The 21,587-nt window shown below is 42.5% G+C and overlaps 1 protein-coding gene across 8 annotated transcripts in view; it reads right to left on the minus strand.

Annotated features, from left to right (window-relative positions):
- Positions 1 to 21,587, minus strand: part of LOC110522288 (CD2-associated protein) — a 101,012-nt gene that overhangs the window by 18,483 nt on the left and 60,942 nt on the right. For 4 of the 8 annotated variants that reach the window (XM_021600553.3, XM_021600552.3, XM_021600556.3 and 1 more), the window contains 3 exons: positions 20,857 to 20,893; positions 19,600 to 19,662; positions 32 to 176 (listed from right to left, as the gene is read on the minus strand). In XM_021600553.3, coding sequence (XP_021456228.3) covers positions 32 to 176; positions 19,600 to 19,662; positions 20,857 to 20,893 — 245 coding nt within the window. Of the gene's footprint in view, positions 1 to 31; positions 177 to 13,577; positions 15,944 to 19,599; positions 19,663 to 20,856; positions 20,894 to 21,587 lie in introns of those variants that run through there. The other 4 variants (XM_090232904.1, XM_090232903.1, XM_090232905.1 and 1 more) reach the window with 1 other exon arrangement.

The raw sequence follows: 21,587 nt of genomic DNA on the forward strand, positions 1-21,587 counted from the left end.
GAAAGATGGGCAGAAGTACGGGGAAACTTACTTGGACCCTGGGGAGGGTGCGAGAGGCTTGTCTGGTCGTTTTGGAGGGAGGCTGGCTGGTCTTCCCTTGCTTGGCGGGGGTACGGGCTTCTTGGGGGGGACCAGAGGGGCAGTAGGCTTTGACAATTTGTGATCTGTCTTGTCACCTTGAGAGAGAGAGAGATATTGATTCTGAATCAGCATGATCATTGTGATCAAATATTTCTTATAGTTTTATGGCACGAAGCCAGAAAGGTTGATGGTTGTTTTAGGTGCCTTCATTTTTCATTCTCAGCAGCCAGGACATGTTAGCATCTGTCCCAAGGCATACTCCACAATAACAGTAAAGTAGCCAACCCTTAATCTCATTAGGGAAATTGTTCAAAAAGACATAAACAAACAATCCTGTGAAACATGTCATATGCATTGAGGCCGATTAGATAGGCCAACCAAGAAAAAGTGTACTTCTTTGATTTGAAAGGGGGAAAAAATAGCCATATATTTCTACTAGCTCTAGAGAGACAAGGGCGCGGTGGCCCTGAGGTCATCATTGGAAAGGGGGGAACGCCACAGCGAAGGAAAGTTTTTCAGCCACCCTGAGGACTGCTAGTGACATCACTTCTGTAAAGTGACCGGACACGGCAAGTTATTTTTAACTAATTTTGTGATATCCAAATTGGTAGATACAGTCTTGTCCCATTGCTGCAACTCCCCTTCGGGCTCGGGAGAGGCGAAGGTCAAGAGCCATGCGTCCTCCAAAACACGACCCTGCCAAGCCACACTGCTTCTTGACACAATGACCTCTTAACGCAGAAGCCAACCACAACAATATGTCGGAGGAAACACCGTCTAGCTGGTGAATGAAAACAGCTTCCCGGCTGCCACAAGGAGTCGCTGGAGTGCGATGGGACAAGGAAATCACGACCGGCCAAACCCTCCCCTAAGGACACAACTGTGCGCGTCCTTATCCAATTCAGAGGTTGGAAGAACTGTCCACATTTACTTATCGTCAGCCAACAAAATAAGTAGGCCTAACAAACAGCAAAAGTACTAGCCTATGTCAATCTACTATAATGCATAGAACAAAATATTCCAAACACTGTCTGGGACAGTTGTGGGATGCAATAGGTCCCAAATTAATACAACCACTTGCATTAAAAAAAATATTCAAAAGCAAAATGAGGCTGACGCAACAGATTAGAACATTAAGCTTAAATGCTTGATAAACTATTAGCCTATTTCTTAACATTGTAAGCACAACAAATAAATGTGAATGTTCCAAAATGCAATCAATTAGTGGGAAAACACCATTCTCAAAAATGACTGCAAGTGCAAAGCTTTTATTATAAAAGGTACATTTTAAATGGTGAAAATGATCTTCCCCAAACTTGCTTTACCCGTTGTAAAGCAGATTAATGTGCTTAATTGTAAGAAGTTTTGGCCACTTTAGTTGTGAAACAATTCTTATAAATAAAATATAGGCCTATGGGCTAGGCAAATGAGGTGTGCGACTATGATTTGAAAAAGTTGAAGAGAAAAAAGGCATGTGCCGTTTCTTGCCTTACTGCACACAAGCTGGACATCATTCACAAGTGATACGCTAATAGTCACCCATCAGACTGTTCTTGATTTAATCTTTACAAATACTAAATAATGTGTGCATTTTTTATTTATTTAGAATGGAACATTGTCATGCACATGTCTCGAAACATGGGCAGGGGGTAAAAAAATACATATCATCTATGCATTTAAATACCTAATGGAGGACACTTTTCACATAGTTCATTATCATGCCAGCAAGGTAAGCTGTTGTAAAGAGAACCAATATGTTTAATATTAGGAAAGTTGAGAAATAAATATATAGTCAGCCTATAGAAGCTGTTGGGATCCTCTCTTTAATAGAGAACATCAAAACTCTTGTTCTCTCATGCAATTGCATAGCCTATAGAAATGTTGCGCAACATGAGCTCATGGGCTCTCATTAAGTGTTTGATTAGATTTTCTAAGACATTTGCATTGACGTAAGAGTGATTAGAGGGACAATAGAGTGCTGAGTACCAGGCAGTTAACGAGTTTGGTAGGCTACTAATGACCAGCAGCAGCATCAGAGCTTGGAGAAGCTAGTTACCGAGACTAAACGGTCACGTGGATTTTGACTGTGGTCATGACTCGTGACTGCCAGTCTGGCGGTAATACAGTCACCGTAACAGCCCTACCTGGAGCTACAATATATATAAAAACTAAGGGTGCTTTGAGGATAAAACAAAAAGTAAACTTACATACATGACAGAAACGTATTAATACAAATATTTAGGCTACATTTAGATTTTAGTCAATTACCAGACACTCTTAAAAAATCTAAATACATATGCCAAAACTGAAAATGATACCTAAAACATAGCCCAAAGTACAGGACATTTACATAAGAGTTAGTTGTATGTTACAGTGCATTCAGAAAGTATTCAGACCTCTCAACTGTTCCAAATTTAGTTACATTACAGCCTTATTCTAAAATGGATTCAATAAAATATTTTCCTCAATCTACACACAATACCCCATAGTGACAAAGCGAAAACAAATAGAAATGTTACTTACATAAATATTCAGATTCTTTGCTATGAGACTCGAAATTGAGCTGAATTCTGTTTCAATTGATCATCCCTGAGATGTTTCTACAACTTGATTGGAGTCTACCTGTGGTAAATGTAATTGATTGAATGTCTATATAAAGGTCCCACAGTTGACAGTGAATGTCAGAGCAAAAACCAAGCCATGAGGTCGAAGGAAATGTCCATAGTGCTCCGAGAAAAGGATTGCGTAGAGGCACAGATCTGGGGAAGGGTACATAAACATTTCTGCAACATTGAAGGTTGCCAAGAACACAGTGGCCTCCATTTTTAAATGAAAGAAGTTTGGAACCTCCAAGAGTCTTCCTAGAGCTGGCCGCCTGGCCAAACTGAGCAATCAGCAGCAGGGCCTGGGAGACTAGTCAGGATCAAGGGAAAGAAGAACAGAGCAAAGTACAGAGAGATCCTTGATGAAAACCTGATCCAGAGCGCTCATGATTCATCTTCCAACAGGACAACGACCCTAAGCATACAGCCAAGACAACGCAGGAGTGGCTTCGGGACGAGTCTCAATGTCCTTGAGAGACCTGAAAATAGCTGTGCAGCGATGCTCCCCATCCAACCTGACAGAGCTTGAAACGATGTGCATAGAATGGGAGAAACTCCCCAATACAGGTGTGCCAAGCTTGTAGCGTCATTCCCAAGAAGACTCTATGCTGTAATCGCCGCCAAAGGTTCTTCAACAAAGTACTGAGTAAAGGGTCTGAATACTTATGTAAATTAGCTATTTCAGTTGTTTTTTGCGGTGTAAAAAAAAACCCCAATTGAATCCATGTTAGAATAAGGCTGTAACGTAACAAAATGTGGAAAAAGTCAAGGGGTCTAAATACTTTCCGAATTAACTGTATATATTAGGCCATGGTCTTCTGGGCTCACAAAATCCGTCAGAAGAGAGGCCTTTGAGATGTCTTCACCAGATAGATCCACCTCCCTGGCTGTTCCCCCTCAACCAGTGACTCATTAGTGTCAACTAAATCACCGTATTAACAGCACACTCACAACACACAAACCCTTTGTCCTACATTCAATCTGACAACTGATAGTAAACAGCACCTTCAGCCATTTTATACAATTGAGTGTTCCACTCTGCATTCTCTCTCTCAGTCATAGATTAGGCCACATGGAGTTAATTTATTTGATGAATACCCTGGAAGAATTATTAATTGTAGACGTGACCATCCCAGAGAAGGTAATTGAGGTCAGGAAGCTGATTACCTACCGAGCTGTTTCCTGTTTGGACCCCAGGAAGAGTAGCCGCTGGGAATCCTTATGAATATAAAAAAATAAATGCACGAGCACCTTTTCCACTCTTATCGATATTTGTTTTTAATTGCTAGGGACATTTGTTTTGAAATGCCAGGTAAATGTTAATGAGCGCATGCAAACATGTACTACTAAGACAGACAACAACAGCTAATAAAGTTATGCAAGCATCTCAAAACGCAGCTTGCAGCACACACAAAAAAACAACATTTGACAGCAGGTATCTTATTACAGGAGGGGATTGTCTCTGCTGCTATTACTAACAAGCTTGATCTTGCAAGCTAACGTCAGGCACTAAGTTAATGTTAGCAAAACCCAGCTGGATATGCTACATGTATGTGGACACCTGCACCTCGAACATCTTGTTCCAAAATCATGTGCATTAATATAAAGTTGGTTCCTACTTTGCTGCTATAACAGCCTCCATTCTTCTGGGAAGGCTTTCCACTAGATGTTGGAACATTGCTGCAGGGACTTCCATTCAGCCACAAGAGCATTATTGAGGTCAGGTGCTGATGTTAGGCAATAAGGACAGGCTCGCAGTCAGCGTTCCAATTCATCCCAAATGTGTTAGCTGGGGTTGAGGTCAGGGCTCTGTGCAGACCAGTCAAGTTCCTCCACACCGAACGACAAATCATTTCTGTATGGACCTCGCTTTGTGCACGCACGGGGGCATTGTCATGCTGAAACAGAACAGGGCCTTACCCAAACTGTTGCCACAAAGTTGGAAGCACAGAATGGTCTAGAATGTCATTGCATGCTGCGGCGTCAAGATTTCCCGTCACTGGAACTAAAGGACCTAGCCCACACCATAAAAAACAGCCCCAAATCATTATTCCTCCTCCACCAAACTTTACAGTGGGCACTATGCATTCGGGCAGGTAGTGTTCCCCTGATATTTCTTAAGTTCCCAACGAACAGTTCTTGTGCTGACGTTGCTTCCAGAGGCAGTTTGGAACTCGGTAGTGAGTGTTTTAACCAAGGACAGAAGATTTTTTACACGCTACAGCACTTGGCGGTCCCGTTCTGTGAGATTGTGTGGACTACCACTTGTTGCTCCAAGACGTTTCCACTTCACAACAACAGCACTTACAGTTGACCGGGGCAGCACTAGCAGGGCAGAAGTTAGACGAACTGACTTGTTGGTAAGGTGGCATCCTATGATGGTTCCATGTTGAAAGTCACTGAGCTCTCTAGTAAGGCCATTCAACTGCCGATGTTTGTCTATGGAGATTGCATGGCGGTGTGCTCGATTTAATATAGCTGTCAGCAATGGGTGTGGCTGAAATAGCCGAGACCACATACTTTTGTATACAGTGCCTTCGGAAAGTATTCAGACCCCTTGACTTTTTCCACATTTTTGTTACGTTACAGCCTTATTCTAAAAGGGATTAAATAATCCCCCCCCCCCCCCCCCCTCATCAAACTACACACAATACCCCGTAATGATAAAGCAAACAGTTTTTTTCCCATATTTACAAATGTATTAAAAATACAAAACTAAAATATCACATTTGCACAAGTATTCAGACCCTTTACTCAGTACTTTGTTGAAACACCTGTGGCAGCTACTACAGCACCGAGTCTTCTTGGATATGACGCAACAAGCTTGGCACACCTGTATTTGGGGAGTTTCTCCCATTCTTCTTTGCAGATCCTCTCAAGTTCTGTCAGGTTGGATGGGGAGTGTTGCTGCACAGCTATTTTCAGGTATCCAGAAATGACAGATTGAGTTGAAGTACAGGCTCTGGCTTGGCCACTCAAGGACATTCAGAGACTTGTCCCGAAGCCACTCCTGCGTTGTCTTGGCTGTTTGCTTAAGGGTTATTTTCATTGTTTTCAAGTCCGAGGTCTTGAGTACTCTGGAGCAGGATTTGATCTAGGATCTCTGTACTTTGCTCCGTTCATCTTTGTCTCAATCCTGACTAGTCTCCCTGCCGCTGAAAAACATCCCCACAGCATGATGCTGCCACCACCACGCTTCACCATAGGGATGTTGCTAGGTTTCCTCCAGACGTGACGTTTGGCATTCAGACCAAATAGTTCAATATTGGTTTCATCAGACCAGAGAATCTTGCTTCTCAAGGTCTGAGAATCTTTAAGGTGCCTTTTGCCAAACTCCAAGCTGGCTGTCATGTGCATTTTACTGAGGAATGGTTTCTGTCTGGCCACCCTACCATAAAGGCCTGATTGGTGGAGTGCTGCAGAAATGGTTGTCCTTCTGGAAGGTTATCCCATCTCCACAGAAGAACTCTGTAGCTCTGTCAGAGTGACCATCGGGTTCTTGGTCACCTCCCTGACCAAGGCCCTTCTCTCCCAATTGCTCAGTTTGGCCGGGCAGCCAGCTCTAGGAAGAGTCTTGGAAGTTCTTAATTTCTTCCATTTAAAAATGGAGGCCACTCTGTTCTTGGGGACCTTCAATGTGACAGACATTTTTGGTACCCTTCCCCAGATCTGTGCCTCGACACAATCATGTCTCGGAGCTCTACGGACAATACCTTCGACCTCATGGCTTGGTTTTTGTTCTGACATGGATTATCAACGCTGGAACCTTATATAGACATGTGCCTTTCCAAATCATGTTCAATCAATTGAATGTACCACAGGTGGACTCCAATCAAGTTGTAAAAACATCTCAAGAATGATTAATTGTAACAGGATGCACCTGAGCTCAATTTCGGGTCTGAATAGTCATGTAAATAAGGTATGTTTTTTTTAAATATACATTGGTAAAAGTGTATAAAAACCTGTTTTCACTTTGTCATTATGGGGTATTGTGTGTAGATTGAGAATTTTTGTTTTGTTTTTTTGTAATCAATTTCAGAATAAGGCTGTAACTTAACCTAATGTGGAAAAAGTCAAGAGGTCTGAATACTTTCCAAAGGCACTGTATGTAGTGTAGTTAACAGGTATAAGATGTATAGCTGGCAAATATTAGTAGTGAATTTCATACAAGTGTAACGTGATCATCTCACTTAAGTTGCGCTGCTTCTTGGGTTGTTGTGCTACTTGGTAAAGAAACACATGACTGGCTCCAAACAGCTGTTTTGGGAAACTATTATTGGTAAGATATATAATTAAAACTAATTTAACAGGCGAAATTGTGAAGGCCATCCGTTTTACCTAATACCTAGTGGACAAGTTGACTGCAGGTATTCATTTAAAATGTACAAATATTCACATTTATTAAAAACAGTATTGACTGTAATGGAAAATCATAGAGGGTATTTCAAAAATACCCCAGGATTCAGTATTTCGCCCAATCCTAGTCCCTACCACTACTGTTTTTCACCTCATAATTAATTGCACAAACCTGTTGTCCCAGGTCTGAATCAGCCCCTGATTAGAGGGGAAGAAATTTAATTAAAACAGGTCTATATATAAATAGGCCTATGGTCTTCTGGGCTTACATAATCAGCAAGTAGCACGGCGGTGCAACATATGCAGCAGCAGGTAGGTAGCCTAGTGGTTAGAGCGTGGGGCCAGTAACCAAAAGGTTGCTAGATCGAATCCCGGAGCTGACAAGGTATAAATCTGTCTTTCTGCCCCTGAATAAGGCAGTTAACCCACTAGGCCGTCATTAACCCACTAGGCCGTCAATGTAACAGAATTAGTTCTTAACTGACTTGCCTAGTTAAATTAAGGTTAAATAAAGAAATAAATATTAAGCCTGACTGGGGGCTGAGAGACAACAGCAAACAAAAGCAGATAGTTACAGCACAAATTAATTGATAGCGCCTCAATCCCCCTGTGCTATGAAATGTCCCTATTATTATAAAAAGCAAATGCCATTTGATGTGGTTCCTGCCACTTGGGAGATAGAGTGGGAGTTTACTTGTCCACTAAAAGGATGGTAATATTAAATCACGATTGATTGACAAAAGGACCTGAAAAATATGTGTACACAGGTCCACCACACACAAAAGTAGGTCAGAAGAGAGGCCTATGAGACATCTTCACCAGATAGACTTGGCTGTCAATTAGTGACACATTAGTGTCAACTTCATCACCGTGTTAACAGCACACTCACAACACTTTGTCCTACATTCAGTCTGACAACTGATAGTAAACAGTAAATACGCAAATGTCTCTCTTTCTCTCATTAGGCCGCGTGGAGGTGACTTATCTGATTAGTACCCTGGAAGAAGAGTGTTAATTGCAAACATGAAGATCCCAGAAAAAGTATGTTGAGGTCAGGAAGCTGACTGCCTGTTTAGAAAACATGACGCTGAAAAGCAGCACAGCTTTCAAGTAAAATAACATTGTTGTAAAGCAGGAGTATTCAAATCTTGCTGGTATTCTGTTCTACCTGATAATTAATTGCTCACACCTGGTATCCCAGGTCTGAATCAGTCCCTGATTAGAGGGGAAGAAAAAAAGCAGTGGAACCAACTTGAGCTCCACGTTTTAATTTGAGGGCTGTCGAGCAACAGTGTCTCAAAGGACAGACAATAGGCTGCAGCTGACGTTGCTCTGAAACCACCAGGGATGCTCACATACAACGAAACTTCCAGAGAGATACAGTGCCTTCAGAAAGTATTCATACCCCTTGACTTATTCCACATTTTGTGTTACAGCCTGAATTCTAAATAGATAAAAAAATATATATATATTATCCTCACATCCATCTATACACAGTATCCCATAATGACAAAGTGAAAACATATCTATAAATTGTAGCAAATGTATTGATAATGAAATACAGAAATCTCATTTACATAAGAACTCACCGCTGAGTCAATACATGTTAGAGCCACATTTGGCAGCGATTACAGCTGTGAGTCTTTCTTGGTAAGTCTCTAAGAGCTTTGCATACCTGGATTGTACAATATTATTAACATTCTTTCAAGCACTGTCAAGTTGGTTGTTGATCATTGCTCGACAGCCATTGGTGAGGGTAGGTAACAACATCTCCACCCCGCTGATCCTCAACACTGGGGCCCCACAAGGGTGCGTTCTGAGCCCCTCTCCTGTACTCCCTGTTCACCCACGACTGCGTGGCCACGCACGCCTCCAAGTTTGCGGATGACACTACAGTGGTAGGATTGATTACCAACAACGACGAGACGGCCTATAGGGAGGAGGTGAGGTCCCTCGGAGTGTGGTGTCAGGAAAATAACCTCACACTCAACGTCAACAAAACTAAGGAGATGATTGTGGACTTCAGGAAACAGCAGAGGGAGCACCCCCCTATCCACATCGATGGGACAGTAGTGGAGAGGGTAGTAAGTTTTAAGTTCCTCGGCGTACACATCACAGACAAATTAAATTGGTCCACCCACACAGACAGCATCGTGAAGAAGGCGCAGCAGCGCCTCCTCAACCTCAGGAGGCTGAAGAAATTCGGCTTGTCACCAAAAACACTCACAAACTGATACAGATGTACAATCGAGAGCATCCTGTCGGGCTGTTTCACCGCCTGGTACGGCAACTGCTCCACCCACAACTGTAAGGCTCTCCAGAGGGTAGTGAGGTCTGCACAACATATCACCGGGGGTAAAGTACCTGCCCTCCAGGACACCTACACCACCCGATGTCACAGGAAGGCCATAAAGATCATCAAGGACAACAACCACCCGAGCCACTGCCTGTTCACCCCGCTATCATCCAGAAGGCGAGGTCAGTACAGGTGCATCAAAGCTGGGACCGAGAGACTGAAAAACATCTTCTATCTCAAGGCCATCAGACTGTTAAACAGCCACAACTAACATTGAGTGGCTGCTGCCAACACACTGACTCAACTCCAGCCACTTTAATAATGGGAATTGATGTAAAATATATCACTAGCCACTTTAAACAATGTTACTTAATATAATGTTTACATACCCTACATTATTCATCTCATATGTATATGTATATACTGTACTCTATCATCTACTGAATCTTTATGTAATACATGTATCATTAGCCACTTTAAACTATGCCACTTTCTTTACATACCCTACATTACTCATCTCATATGTATATACTGTACTCGATACCATTTACTGCATCTTGCCTACGGCGTTCTGTACCATCACTCATTCATATATCTTTATGTACATATTCTTTATCCCTTTACACTTGTGTGTATAAGGTAGTAGTTTTGGAATTGTTAGGTTAGATTACTCGTTGGTTATTACTGCATTGTCGGAACTAGAAGCACAAGCATTTCGCTACACTCGCATTAACATCTGCTAACCATGTGTATGTGACAAATAAATTTGATTTGATTGCCTTAGATTTGAGCCAACTTAAGTCAAAACTGAACTAAGCCACTCAGGAACATTCCATACATCTTGGAAAGCAACTCCAGTGTATATTTAACATGTTTTAGGTTATTGTCCTGATGAAATTTGTCTCCCAGTGTCTGTTGGAAAACAGACAACCAGGTTTTGCTCTTGGAGTTTGTCTGTGCTTAGTTAGCTCTATTCCGTTTCTTTTTATCATAAAAATGACCCAGTTCTTGCCGATGACAAGGATACACATAACATGATGCAGCCACCACCATGCTAGAAAATATGAAGATTGGTACTGACTGATGTGTTGGATTTGCCCCAAACATAATGTATTCAGGACTTAAAGTACATTTCTTTGCCACATTTTTTGCAGTTTTACTTTAGTGCCATATGCATGTTTTGGAATATTTTATTCTGTACAGTCTTCCTTCTTTTCACTTAGGTTAGTATTGTGGAGTAACGACAATGTTCTTGATCCATCCTCAGTTTTCTCCTGTCGCAGCCATTTGTAACTGTTTAAAAGTCACCATTGGCCTCATGGTGAAATCCCTGAGCGATTTCCTTCCTCTACAGCAGGTATTCCCAAACTGGGGTACGCACAATGCTGTCATGGGTACGCCAAATAAAAATGTGATTCACATTTTTTTATATGTACTTTTTTTTCTCTTAGCATTTTCAAACAGTCTATTTAGATTTTCCAACGGGTGAGGCTTTTCTCTCGCCCGAGTAGCCTCTTATCTCTCCCAAAAATAAAGTTAAACCATCTAGCGTTCTAGCGGGAATTCCACTATGTAGCCAAACGTAGCTGCTGCTCGAAAATTGATTAACGGTAAAAAATAAAATAAAAAGTAAGGCCCGCGTCCATAGAGACACATATCAGCTCTGTTGGTAGTACTGCTACTACCAGCAGTACTACACCTGCACCTGTCGATGACACAAGTTGTTCTGCTTCCACAAGCACATCCAATGCTAGCATCAGTAATTCTACATTTGTTGTTAGCTCAGCTAGCATGGACACTGACAGTTGTGAATCTGATGCAGCCGAAGAGCTACTGCCCCCTTAACCGGGAAAGCACCGAACAACAGACAGGGACGTTGGACCATCGAAGAGGCGCAAATATGGATACTGGAAACCAGGACAACAGGAGAGGATATTTTTTAAGACCGCTTTGTGACATCAAATGGACTTGTGGTCAAGATGTGTTGGTTTCTGTACTAATGGCGCAAAAGCCATGACAGGGAGAGATAGTGGAGTGGTAACATGCATTCAAGCAGTTGCTCCCGATGCTACTTGGGTACACTGCAGCATCCACGAGAGGCTCTTGCTGCCAAGGGAATGCCTGACAGCTTGAAAGATGTTTTGGACACGACAGTGAAAATGGTTAACTTTGTTAAAGCAAGGCCCCTGAACTCTCGTGTATTTTCTGCAATATGCAATGATATGGGCAGCGACCATGTAACGCTTTTACAACATACAGAAGTGCGCTGGTTATCAAGGGGCAAAGTATTAACACGTTTTTAAAAAATTGAGACACGAGCTTAAAAGTTTTCTTTACTGACCATAATTTTCACTTGTCTGACCACTTGAAGACGAGTTTCTCACACGACTGGCCTATCTGAGTGAAGTTTTTCCTCGCCTGAATAATCTGAATCTAGGATTACAGGGGCTCTCTGCAACTATATTCAATGTGTGGGACAGAATTGAGGCTATGATTAAGAAGTTGGACCTCTTCTCTGTCTGTATTAACAAGGACAACACACAGATCTTTCCATCACTGTATGATTTTTTGGATGCAACTGAACTCAATCTTAGGGACAATGTCAAATGTGATCTAGCGAAGCACCTGAGTGAGTTGGGTGCGCAATTACGAAGGTACTTTCCCGAAACGGATAACACAAACAATTGGATTCGTTATCCCTTTCATGCCCGGCACCCAGTCTACTTACCGATAGCTGAACAAGAGCCTCATCAAAATTGCAACAAGCGGTTCTGTGAAAATTGAATTTAATCAGAAGCTACTGTCAGATTTCTGGATTGGGCTTCGCTCAGAGTATCCTGCCTTGGCAAATCGCGCTGTTAAGACACTGATGCCCTTTGCAACCACGTACCTATGTGAGAGTGTATTCTCAGCCCTCACTAGCATGACAACTAAATACAGGCACAGATTGTGTGTGTGTGGGAAATGATTTATGACTGAGACTTTCCCCAATACAACCCAACATTGCAGAGTTATGTGCATCCTTTCAAGCACAGTTCTCTCATTAACCTGTGGTGAGTTAGTCACAATTTTCAATGAACAAATAAGGTTTTATATGTAAGATGGTTAAATAAAGAGCAAAATGATTGATTATTATTATTTGTGCCCTAGTCCTATAAGAGCTCTGTCACTTCCCACGAGCCGGGTTGTGACAAAAACTCACACTCATGTTTAATAAATGTATCGTATTGTATGTGTGTGTGGCAGGCTTACAATGATGACAAAAAACTATATTTGAGAGTGCGCTGACCCTGGTGCTAGAGGGGGTACGCAACTGGAGGTTGAATGTTTGAAGGGGTACGGGACTATAAAAAAGTTTAGGAACAAGTGCAAGTTAGGAAGGATGCCTGTATCTTTGTAGTGACTGGGTGTATTAATACACCATCCAAAGTGTAATTAAAAACTTCACCATGCTCAAAGGGATATTCAATGTAGGGCTGTTCCCGACCAAAAAAAATTATTATGGTCAACCGAGAGTATTCTGTTCCAGTTGATTAGTCGAAAGTTTTGGCTAAGGCACAGTCAAGATCGGATAATGGCGGACGGAAGACAGGGTGGTCTAAAACACAGATTGATTTGGTGTTCAGTAATAAATCAGAGAGAGTGACTAAATCATTCAATATGGTTACTGGGCTGTCTGATCATAATCTGACACTTACAGCCAGAAAGCTGTCTAAGAGCAGGATCTACTAAGAATACCTAAGAGTGAATTAAACTATTTTGAAAACGCAATTAATTTTATTTTACCTTTATTTAACTAGGCAAGTCAGTTAAGAACAAATTCTTATTTTCAATGACGGCCTAGGAACAGTGGGTTAACTGCCTGTTCAGGGGCAGAACGACAGATTTGTACCTTGTCAGCTCGGGGGTTTGAACTTGCAACCTTCCGGTTACTAGTCCAACGCTCTAACCCCTGCCGCCCCAGGGAATTAACTGGAATGATCTCTTGTTGACTGTCAGGGTACAGACGTGGAAGCTGATAGTCAGGTTTTTCTATCTACAATCCAAACTACAATAAATGGTTTCCTAAAGAAAATCAAATCCAAACCTGGCCAAAAGAGCACTCTTCCTTGGCTAAATGGAGAAATCTGGAAATTGATGAAAGAGCGAGATTATGCTCTAAAAATAGAATCCAAATTGGAGCATGACAGGCGTAGGTTTACCATGTTGAGAAATAAGTTGATGAAAGAAATCAGACAGGCAAAGGCAAACTTTTTTTATTAACATAATTAGTGTTGCAAAAGGAAATTCTAAATTGATTTTGGAGAATCTAAAAAAGTTAACAGGGAAAGACCATAGTAACACTGCAAAAAGACTAGAAATCATGGTGAATAACAATCTAACATAGGATGCAGTCGAAATAGCAATAGCCTTCAATTCCTACATTATTGACTGTCAGGGTACTGACACAGAACCCCTCCACTGGTTTCTTGGGCTCAGTGCTAGTGAATGACGCTCAACCTGTCTTCATCATAAGGGAGGTTTCTGAGATAAAGGTGAACAAGGTGATTAGCTCACTAAATAACTATAAAGCCAAAGATGTGTTTGGGCTGGACTCTACCTTTCTTAAAAACTACAAAAAGTCACTCATTGGCCCCATTACTAAGGTCACCAACACATCTATTGGTCAGGGGGTGTTTCCAAGGGTATGGAAGTCGGCCATAATAACGGCTATTTTTTTAAATCGGGCGACGCTACTGACGTGAGTAACTACAGGCCCATTAATATACTACCTGTGGTGTCAAAGGTTGTTGAAAAGTGTGTAGCAGAACAACTGATTGCCCACCTCAACAACAGCCCCTTCACATTACACTCCATGCAGTTTGGCTTCAGAGTGAAACACTCCACAGAAACGGCCAACTGCTTTCTTCTGGAAAATGTGAAGTTCAAGATGGACAAAGGGGGCGTTGTTGGGGCTGTGTTTCTGGACCTAAGGAAGGCTTTTGATACGGTTAACCATGAGATTCTCATTACAAAATTGTCCAAGTTCAACTTTTCCCCCGATGCCTTGAGATGGATGAAATCATAACACAGTGTGTCAGAGTGAGCAATGAGCTGTCGCCCACTCTTAGCTATGATGTGGGCGTGCCCCAAGGGTCAATACTGGGGCCCCTCCTGTTCAGCTTGTACATTAATGATCTGCCTTCTGTCTGTACTGGGTCTGAAGTTCAAATGTATGCAGATGATACAGTGATATATGTGCATGCAAAGAGCAAACAACAAGCTGCACAAGAACTCACTACTGTAATGGTCCAGGTTACAAAGTGGCTCAGTGTTTTCATCTCAATGTGAAAAAAACTTTTTGCATGTTCTTCACAAAGAGGGCAAAAGATGCTACTGAGCCAGATGTCTATGTGTCAGGGGAGAAGCTCCAGGTGGTATCTGATTTTAACTACCGTGGCATCATACTTGATTCCAACCTCGATTTTAAAGAGCAGGTGAAAAGGGTCATTCAGATAACCAAATTCAACCTAGCTAATTTCCGATTTATACGAAATTGTTCGACTACAGAGGTAGCAAACCTGTACTTCAAATCTATGATACTCCCCCACTTAACATACTGCTTGACTTGTTGGGCCCAAGCTTGCTGTACAACATTAAAACCTATTCAGTCTGTCTACAAACAGGCTCTCAAAGTGCTTGATAGGAAGCCCAATAGCCATCATCACTGTTACATCCTCAGAGCTTCTGAATTGGGAAAATCTTGTGCAATACACCGATGCATGTCTTGTATTCAAGATCCTAAATGGCCTGGCTCCCCCTCCACTCAGTATTTTTGATAAACAGAAAACCCAAACATATGGCAGCAGATCCACAAGGTCTGCCATCATAGAGTCGGTTGTAACTTTTTTTTTAAAGAAAGCCTTTATTACAGCAAAGACTAAAACCAGACTAAAACCACTCGTGAATGCAATTGTAGACATGGAACGGTTTATTAATTGTTTACACTAATTATTCAAGGGGCGCTTTGTTATTTTATAACTAAAATGCTTGACTGCATATCAAATCATGATTGACTCATATGCTGTGTGATGACAGGAACAAATTCATTATTGATTGATACAGTAGCCTACATACAGTGTGTATTGAAATACAGGCATAAGTAAGTTACGGTATTAAGACTAAACAGGATGCACTCTTAGGCCTACAGCTCGATGGTGGTTACAAGGCTGCTATACTAAGCCTACATTACATTTATTAAAATGGCCAATGATTTCAAGTCTATGTAGGCAGCAGTCGCTCTGAGTTACTGATGGCTGTTTAACAGTCTGATGGCCTTGAGATAGATGTTTTTCAGTCTTTCGATCCAAGCTTTGATGCACCTGTACTGACCTCGCCTTCTGGATGGTAGCAGGGTGAACAGGCAGTGGCTCGGGTGATTGTCCTTGATGATCTTTTTGGCCTTCCTGTACATCGGGTACTGTAGTTGTCCTGGAGGGCAGGTAGTTTGCCCCCAGTGATGCGTTGTGCAGACCACAACACCCTCTGGAGAGCCTTGCGGTTGTGGGCGGTGCAGTTGCCGTACCAGGCTGTGATACAACCTGACAGGATGCTCTCAATTGTGCATCTGTAAAAGTTTGTAAGGGTTTTAGGTGACAAGGTTGAAGAAGCACTGTAGTCAATGAACAGCATTCTTACATAGGTATTTCTCTTGTCCAGATGGGATAGGGCAGTGTGCAGTGTTATGGGGATTGCATCGTCTGTGGACCTAGTCGGGCGGTAAGCAAATTGAAGTGGGTCTAGGGCAGGCCTAGGCAACTGCAGTCCTTGGGGGCCTGATTCGTGTTACTTTTCCCCCATCCCTAGCAAACACACCTGATTTAATCTAATTGCATTTTTAACTCAAGATCATAATTAGTTGATTATTGGAGTCAGGTGTGTTAGCTGGGGAAAAGTGTGACAACAATCAGGTCCCCGTGGACTGGAGTTGCTCAGGCCTGGTCTAGCGTGACAGGTAAGGTGGAAGTGATATGATCCTAGACTCTCAAAGCACTTCATGAAGACAGAAGTGAGTGCTACGTGGCAATAGTCATTTAGTTCAGTTATCGTTAACCTCTCGGGTACAGGAACAATGGTGGACATTTTGAAGCATAGTGGGACAGCAGACTGGGATAGGGAGAGATTGAATATGTCCGTAAACACACCAGCCAGGTGGTCTGCGCATGCTCTGATGATGCCGTCTGGGCTGGCAGCCTTGCAAGGGTTAAGACGTTTAAATGTCTTACTCACGTCGGCCATGGAGAAGGAGAGCCCACAGTCCTTGATAGCGGGCCGCATCGGTGGTACTGTATTATCCTCAAAGCGGGCAAAAGTGTTGTTTAGTTTGTCTGGAAGCAACATGTCAGTGTCCGTGACATGGCTGGTTTTCCTTTTGTAGTCCGTGATTGTCTGTAGACTCTGCCACATACGTCTGGTGTCTGAGCCGTTGAATTGCGACTCCACTTTGTCTCTATACTGACATTTTGCTTGTTTGTCACCTTCCCATGTTTAATTGCGATGGTTTGCGATCAAATGCCGCCATCCAGCCACGGTTTCTGGTTAGGGTAGGTTTTAATACTCACAGTGGGTATGACATCTCCTATGCACTTCCTGATAAACTCACTCACCGAATCAGCGTATACGTCAATATTATTTTCTGAGGCTAACCGGAATATGTGTCAGTCCGCGTGATCAAAATATTCTTGAAGCATGGATTCTAATTGGTCATACCAGCGTTGAATATATCTTAGCACGGGTACATCCTGTTTGAGTTTCTGCCTATAGGAAGGGAGGAGAAAATGTTTTTGCCGAAAGGAGGGCCTTGTATGCATCGCGGAAGTTAGAGTAGCAGTGATCCAGTGTTTTTCCAGCACGAGTATTACAGTCAATATACTGATAGAATTTAGGTAGACTTGCTCTCAAATTTGCTTTAACAAAATCCCCAGCTAGAATGAATGCAGCCTCAGGATATATGGTTTCCAGTTTGCATAAAGTCCAGTGAAGTTCCTTGAGGGCAGACGTAGTATCGGCTTGAGGGGGGATATAAACTGCTGTGACAATAGCCGAGGAGAATTCTCGTGAGATAAAACAGTCGGCATTTGATTGTGAGGAATTCTAAGGTCAGGTGAACAAAAGGACTGGAGTTCCTGTATGTTGTTGCAATTACATCATAAGTTGTTAATCATGAAACATATACCCCCGCCGTTCTTCCCAATGTTTATTCCTGTCGGCGCGAAGTACAGAGAATCCAGGTGGCTGTACTGACTCCGACAGCATATCCCGAGAGAGCCATGTTTCCGTGAAACAGAGTATCTTACTCACAGCATTCTGCAGTGATATACCATCCCATCTGGTTTGCGCTTAGTGGGACTATAATTTGTTTTCAACAGGACAATGACCCAACACACCTGCAGGCTGTGTAAGGTCTATTTGACCAAAAAGGTGAGTGATGGAGTGCTGCATCAGATGACCTGGCCTCTACAATCACCTGCCCCCAACCCAATTGACATGGTTTGGGATGACTTGGACTGCAGAATGAAGGAAAAGCAGCCAACAAGTGCTCAGCATATGTGGGAAGGCATTCCAGGTGTAGCTGGTTGAGAGAATGCCAAGAATGTGCAAAGTTGTCATCAACACAAAGGGTGGCGACATTGAGCAACATTGTCTAGGAAAAGGTACCAACTCAACAGCACACTGATGTTTCAGAACCGCGGACAGTGGCCGCTATCTGCATTTGTTATAAAAAATTATATTATTTTTATTAGCTTTGCACCATTGTTCTTTCGTAATATAACCATATACAATTTCAGTAGCACATGTCTTAGAGCGATTGACTATGCCATCCCCACAGCCTCCACAATGGATTAGTCCACTCAGACAGGCGTGATTCAGACCGGTGTATGGTACACCATGAATTATAATTTTTTGCTACTGCTTGACTAAATAAATCTCAGTCGGCCAACACCCTATCGACCAAACAATCGACCAGTCGACTAAACGGGGTCAGCCCTAATTCAATGTCTGTTTTTTACTCATCTACCAATAGGTGCTGTTCTTTGGAAGGCATTAGAAATCCTCCCTGGTCTTTGTGGTTGAACCTGGGTTTGAAATTCACTGCTCGACTGAGGGACCTTACAGATAATTCATTGAATGTGTGGGGTACAGAGATGAGGTAGTCGTCATGTTAAACACTATTATTGCACAGAGTGAGTCCATACAACTTATGTGACTTGTGAAGCAAATTTGTACTCCTGAACTTATTTAGGCTTAACATAACAAAGGGGTTGAATACTTATTGACTCAAGATATTTCAGCCTTTCATTTCTTATTAATTTGTAAAAAATATAGTTCCACTTTGACATTATGGGGTACTGTGTGTCGGCCAGTGACAAAATCTCAATCAATTTTAAATTCAGGCTGTAACAACAAAATGTGTAAAAAGTCAAATGGTGTGAATTATTTCTGAAGGCACTGTACATAATGTCTCTTACACAATAGGGGGAAGAAATCATAGAATTTCTATAGGATAAATAAATAAAACTATCCATAGTATGTGTGAACTGGTGGCCAATCTGATAAATTGTCCATCGATTGTATTAAACTTACAATTGTATAAACCTGTTGTTAATAAAGAGGGGGGAAAAGTCACCGCTGTAGCGAGAGAACCAGGACCAGGTCAAAATGCACATTAGCATAATCACCATCGCCCTTCATGCTGTTCTACTGTCAAAAAGTGGATCCCTACCGTTATCTGTACGACAAGTGTCTGTCTAGTGTCTAGACCCTTGAGGACAGCTTTCACAGTTATTTATTCATTAAGTTATTCATGTGGGGTCCAAATGCACAGGCAAAATGTCGGCTTTCTCCTTGACACTTGGTACGAACACTTAGTAAATCAAGACCTGCATGTCTATCGGCAAACAGAGCAATCTCTCCTTTGGTGTTACGGATGAGACTGACTCCCCACACACATAGGGCCAGGGTGAACTGCAACGCCGCTAAAAAAATATATATGTGATATCGGAGAGGATGTGATTGGTGGGGTGGGCTCTCATCCGGAGAGCCACATGTCCCTTGGAGCTGTCGGGGCTGATTGGGAGGTGGGAGGTGTTGTCTGCAACCTTCTTCACACCAACTCATCTGCTGGGGCACAAGTGCTGCTCCCAGGGGGGGAGGGGAGAGGTTTCTCACCCCTTAATGGGAAAGGGCAGATAGGTGGAAGGGAGAGAAGAGGGCGACCCTTACCTCTATCCTCAGGATGGGGATGCTGGGGCTTCTTGTCGGCGCTCGGGACCTCAGGTTTTCGAGCTGAAAAGCGAAGCATGTTTCCGTTGTTTAGTAACGTCCTCCTCTCTTTACCGTGGATCATGAGTCTATGAGGACAGCCACTCGAGCACAGAGCAAACTAAACAGATATTCTGCAGACAAGCAGGAGGATGTGGAGACAAGTGTTTCCTGTGCAGACTAAAGGGAGAGTACAGAAATCTTTGCAGTGCTTTTTGCAAGCTCCTGTAACTTCAGATGTGGGTGTGCTAGATATGTCAGTCTTAGCACCCCTCTCGGAAACAACAACCTCAGAAGAGAAAACGTTTTTTCCAATCAAGACAGATATCTAGGTGAATGCCGGTGCAATATAGAACAGCCAAGTACCTTCTTCAATTTGGAAAACTAATTCAAATCTAAATACAAATATGTGAGCAGTTAGAATGAATGGGACAAGTCATTAATCCCACACCTTGAGGGCATTAGGGAAGTCTCCCTGCCTCCAGAGATCTAGATCTATGGCATAGTTAAAACCCATTATACCAGAGGTCTTGTATCTCCTCTAACAGCCGCAGGGATGAAAGCCCTAGGAGTGTGCTATGTGAGAGTACATTGTGCTATCAGACAGGAATCAAAGGATCCTAACTCCCTACATGCATCACGTCTCTGTCGGCCTTGGCAGTTCGGCTTAGATCTGGACTGAGTGTACTACTTGGTAGTAAACAAAGTTGGGAAAGTCTTAGATGTTGGTTTCTTTGCCCTGAATCTTGAACTTGGGGTCGTAGCGCAACACTCTCAACTCAAGGCATTCTTAATAACGCACCAATTTAGGCATCCTCTCGGGAGATTTACAGCAATTGCCACTTATGAAAATCTTTGAGTGGCGTTTAAATCTATAAAGCATCCCCTAACCAAGCATTCAGAACTGGAGAGGATGACAATTATCTGGTGGAGTTGTCACCTTGTCGGCTGAGGGATTCGAGCAAGTGACCTTCGCTAGGCTACCTGCCGCCCATGATATTAGGTGACAGGACATGCTAATGGGCACAGGCAGAGGTACACCTTTATGTTTGTCTGCCCATATTGTTTGCTACTGTACTAGAGAAGACTCGCGTGGGGATGTTTTGAAGATAAGTCGCCCGCTGCCTGCCTCTCCGTTAACTGATAGTGATCTACTACTACACATGTTCATCTACAGGAGATTGATGATGGTCACGTTCCTTATGAAACAGGCCTTACCTATGCTTTTTGATGGTGGCGGCGGCTTCTTGAGTCTCTGAAAAACACAAAGTGGGTCAATACAGTAGCCCTCAGTTTAAACATCAGACTCCCAGCAGACACACCATGATGGCCAACAAGTACAGAGAGAAAGAGCACTTTCTTGCCCCACTGAATTAGGTTCAACATTTAGGGAATATGTTAATAAGTACAGTACGTAGTAAGGTAACAAGTCAAGCATTTTTCCGAAAGAAAAGCAACCCCGAATACCTTGTGACGGGCCAACAAGGCTGATGAAAAACAACCCAGACCTAATTTGAATTGGCCACACCTCAAGGGACGCAGAATTTGAATTACATTTGAATTGAAGGAAGACATTAATTCAAACCAATTCAACTAAGACATGAAACATGAGTCTCATTCTTTTGACTAATCATTTATCAAAAGGATATACCACTTATTAATGTAAAGAATACACATACCATTTGATTAGAACTCAGATGTCAAACCAACAGTATTTTTTCTTTGTCATGAGATATTAGATTGTTCCATTCCATACTAGCGTTTGATCTATGTATTCTGTATCACGGCCTGGTATGGCAACAGCTCCACACCTCAACCGGAAGGCTCTATTATCTATCCAGTTGCCTAGTCGCTTTACCCCTACTATATGCACATCGCTACTTAAGTTACCTTGTACCCCTGCAGATCGACTTGGTACTGGTACACCCTGTATATAGCCATGTTATTTT

This window comes from Oncorhynchus mykiss, chromosome 4, assembly GCF_057628025.1.
Source record: "Oncorhynchus mykiss isolate SJ-2025 chromosome 4, ASM5762802v1, whole genome shotgun sequence".
Taxonomy (NCBI): domain Eukaryota; kingdom Metazoa; phylum Chordata; class Actinopteri; order Salmoniformes; family Salmonidae; genus Oncorhynchus; species Oncorhynchus mykiss.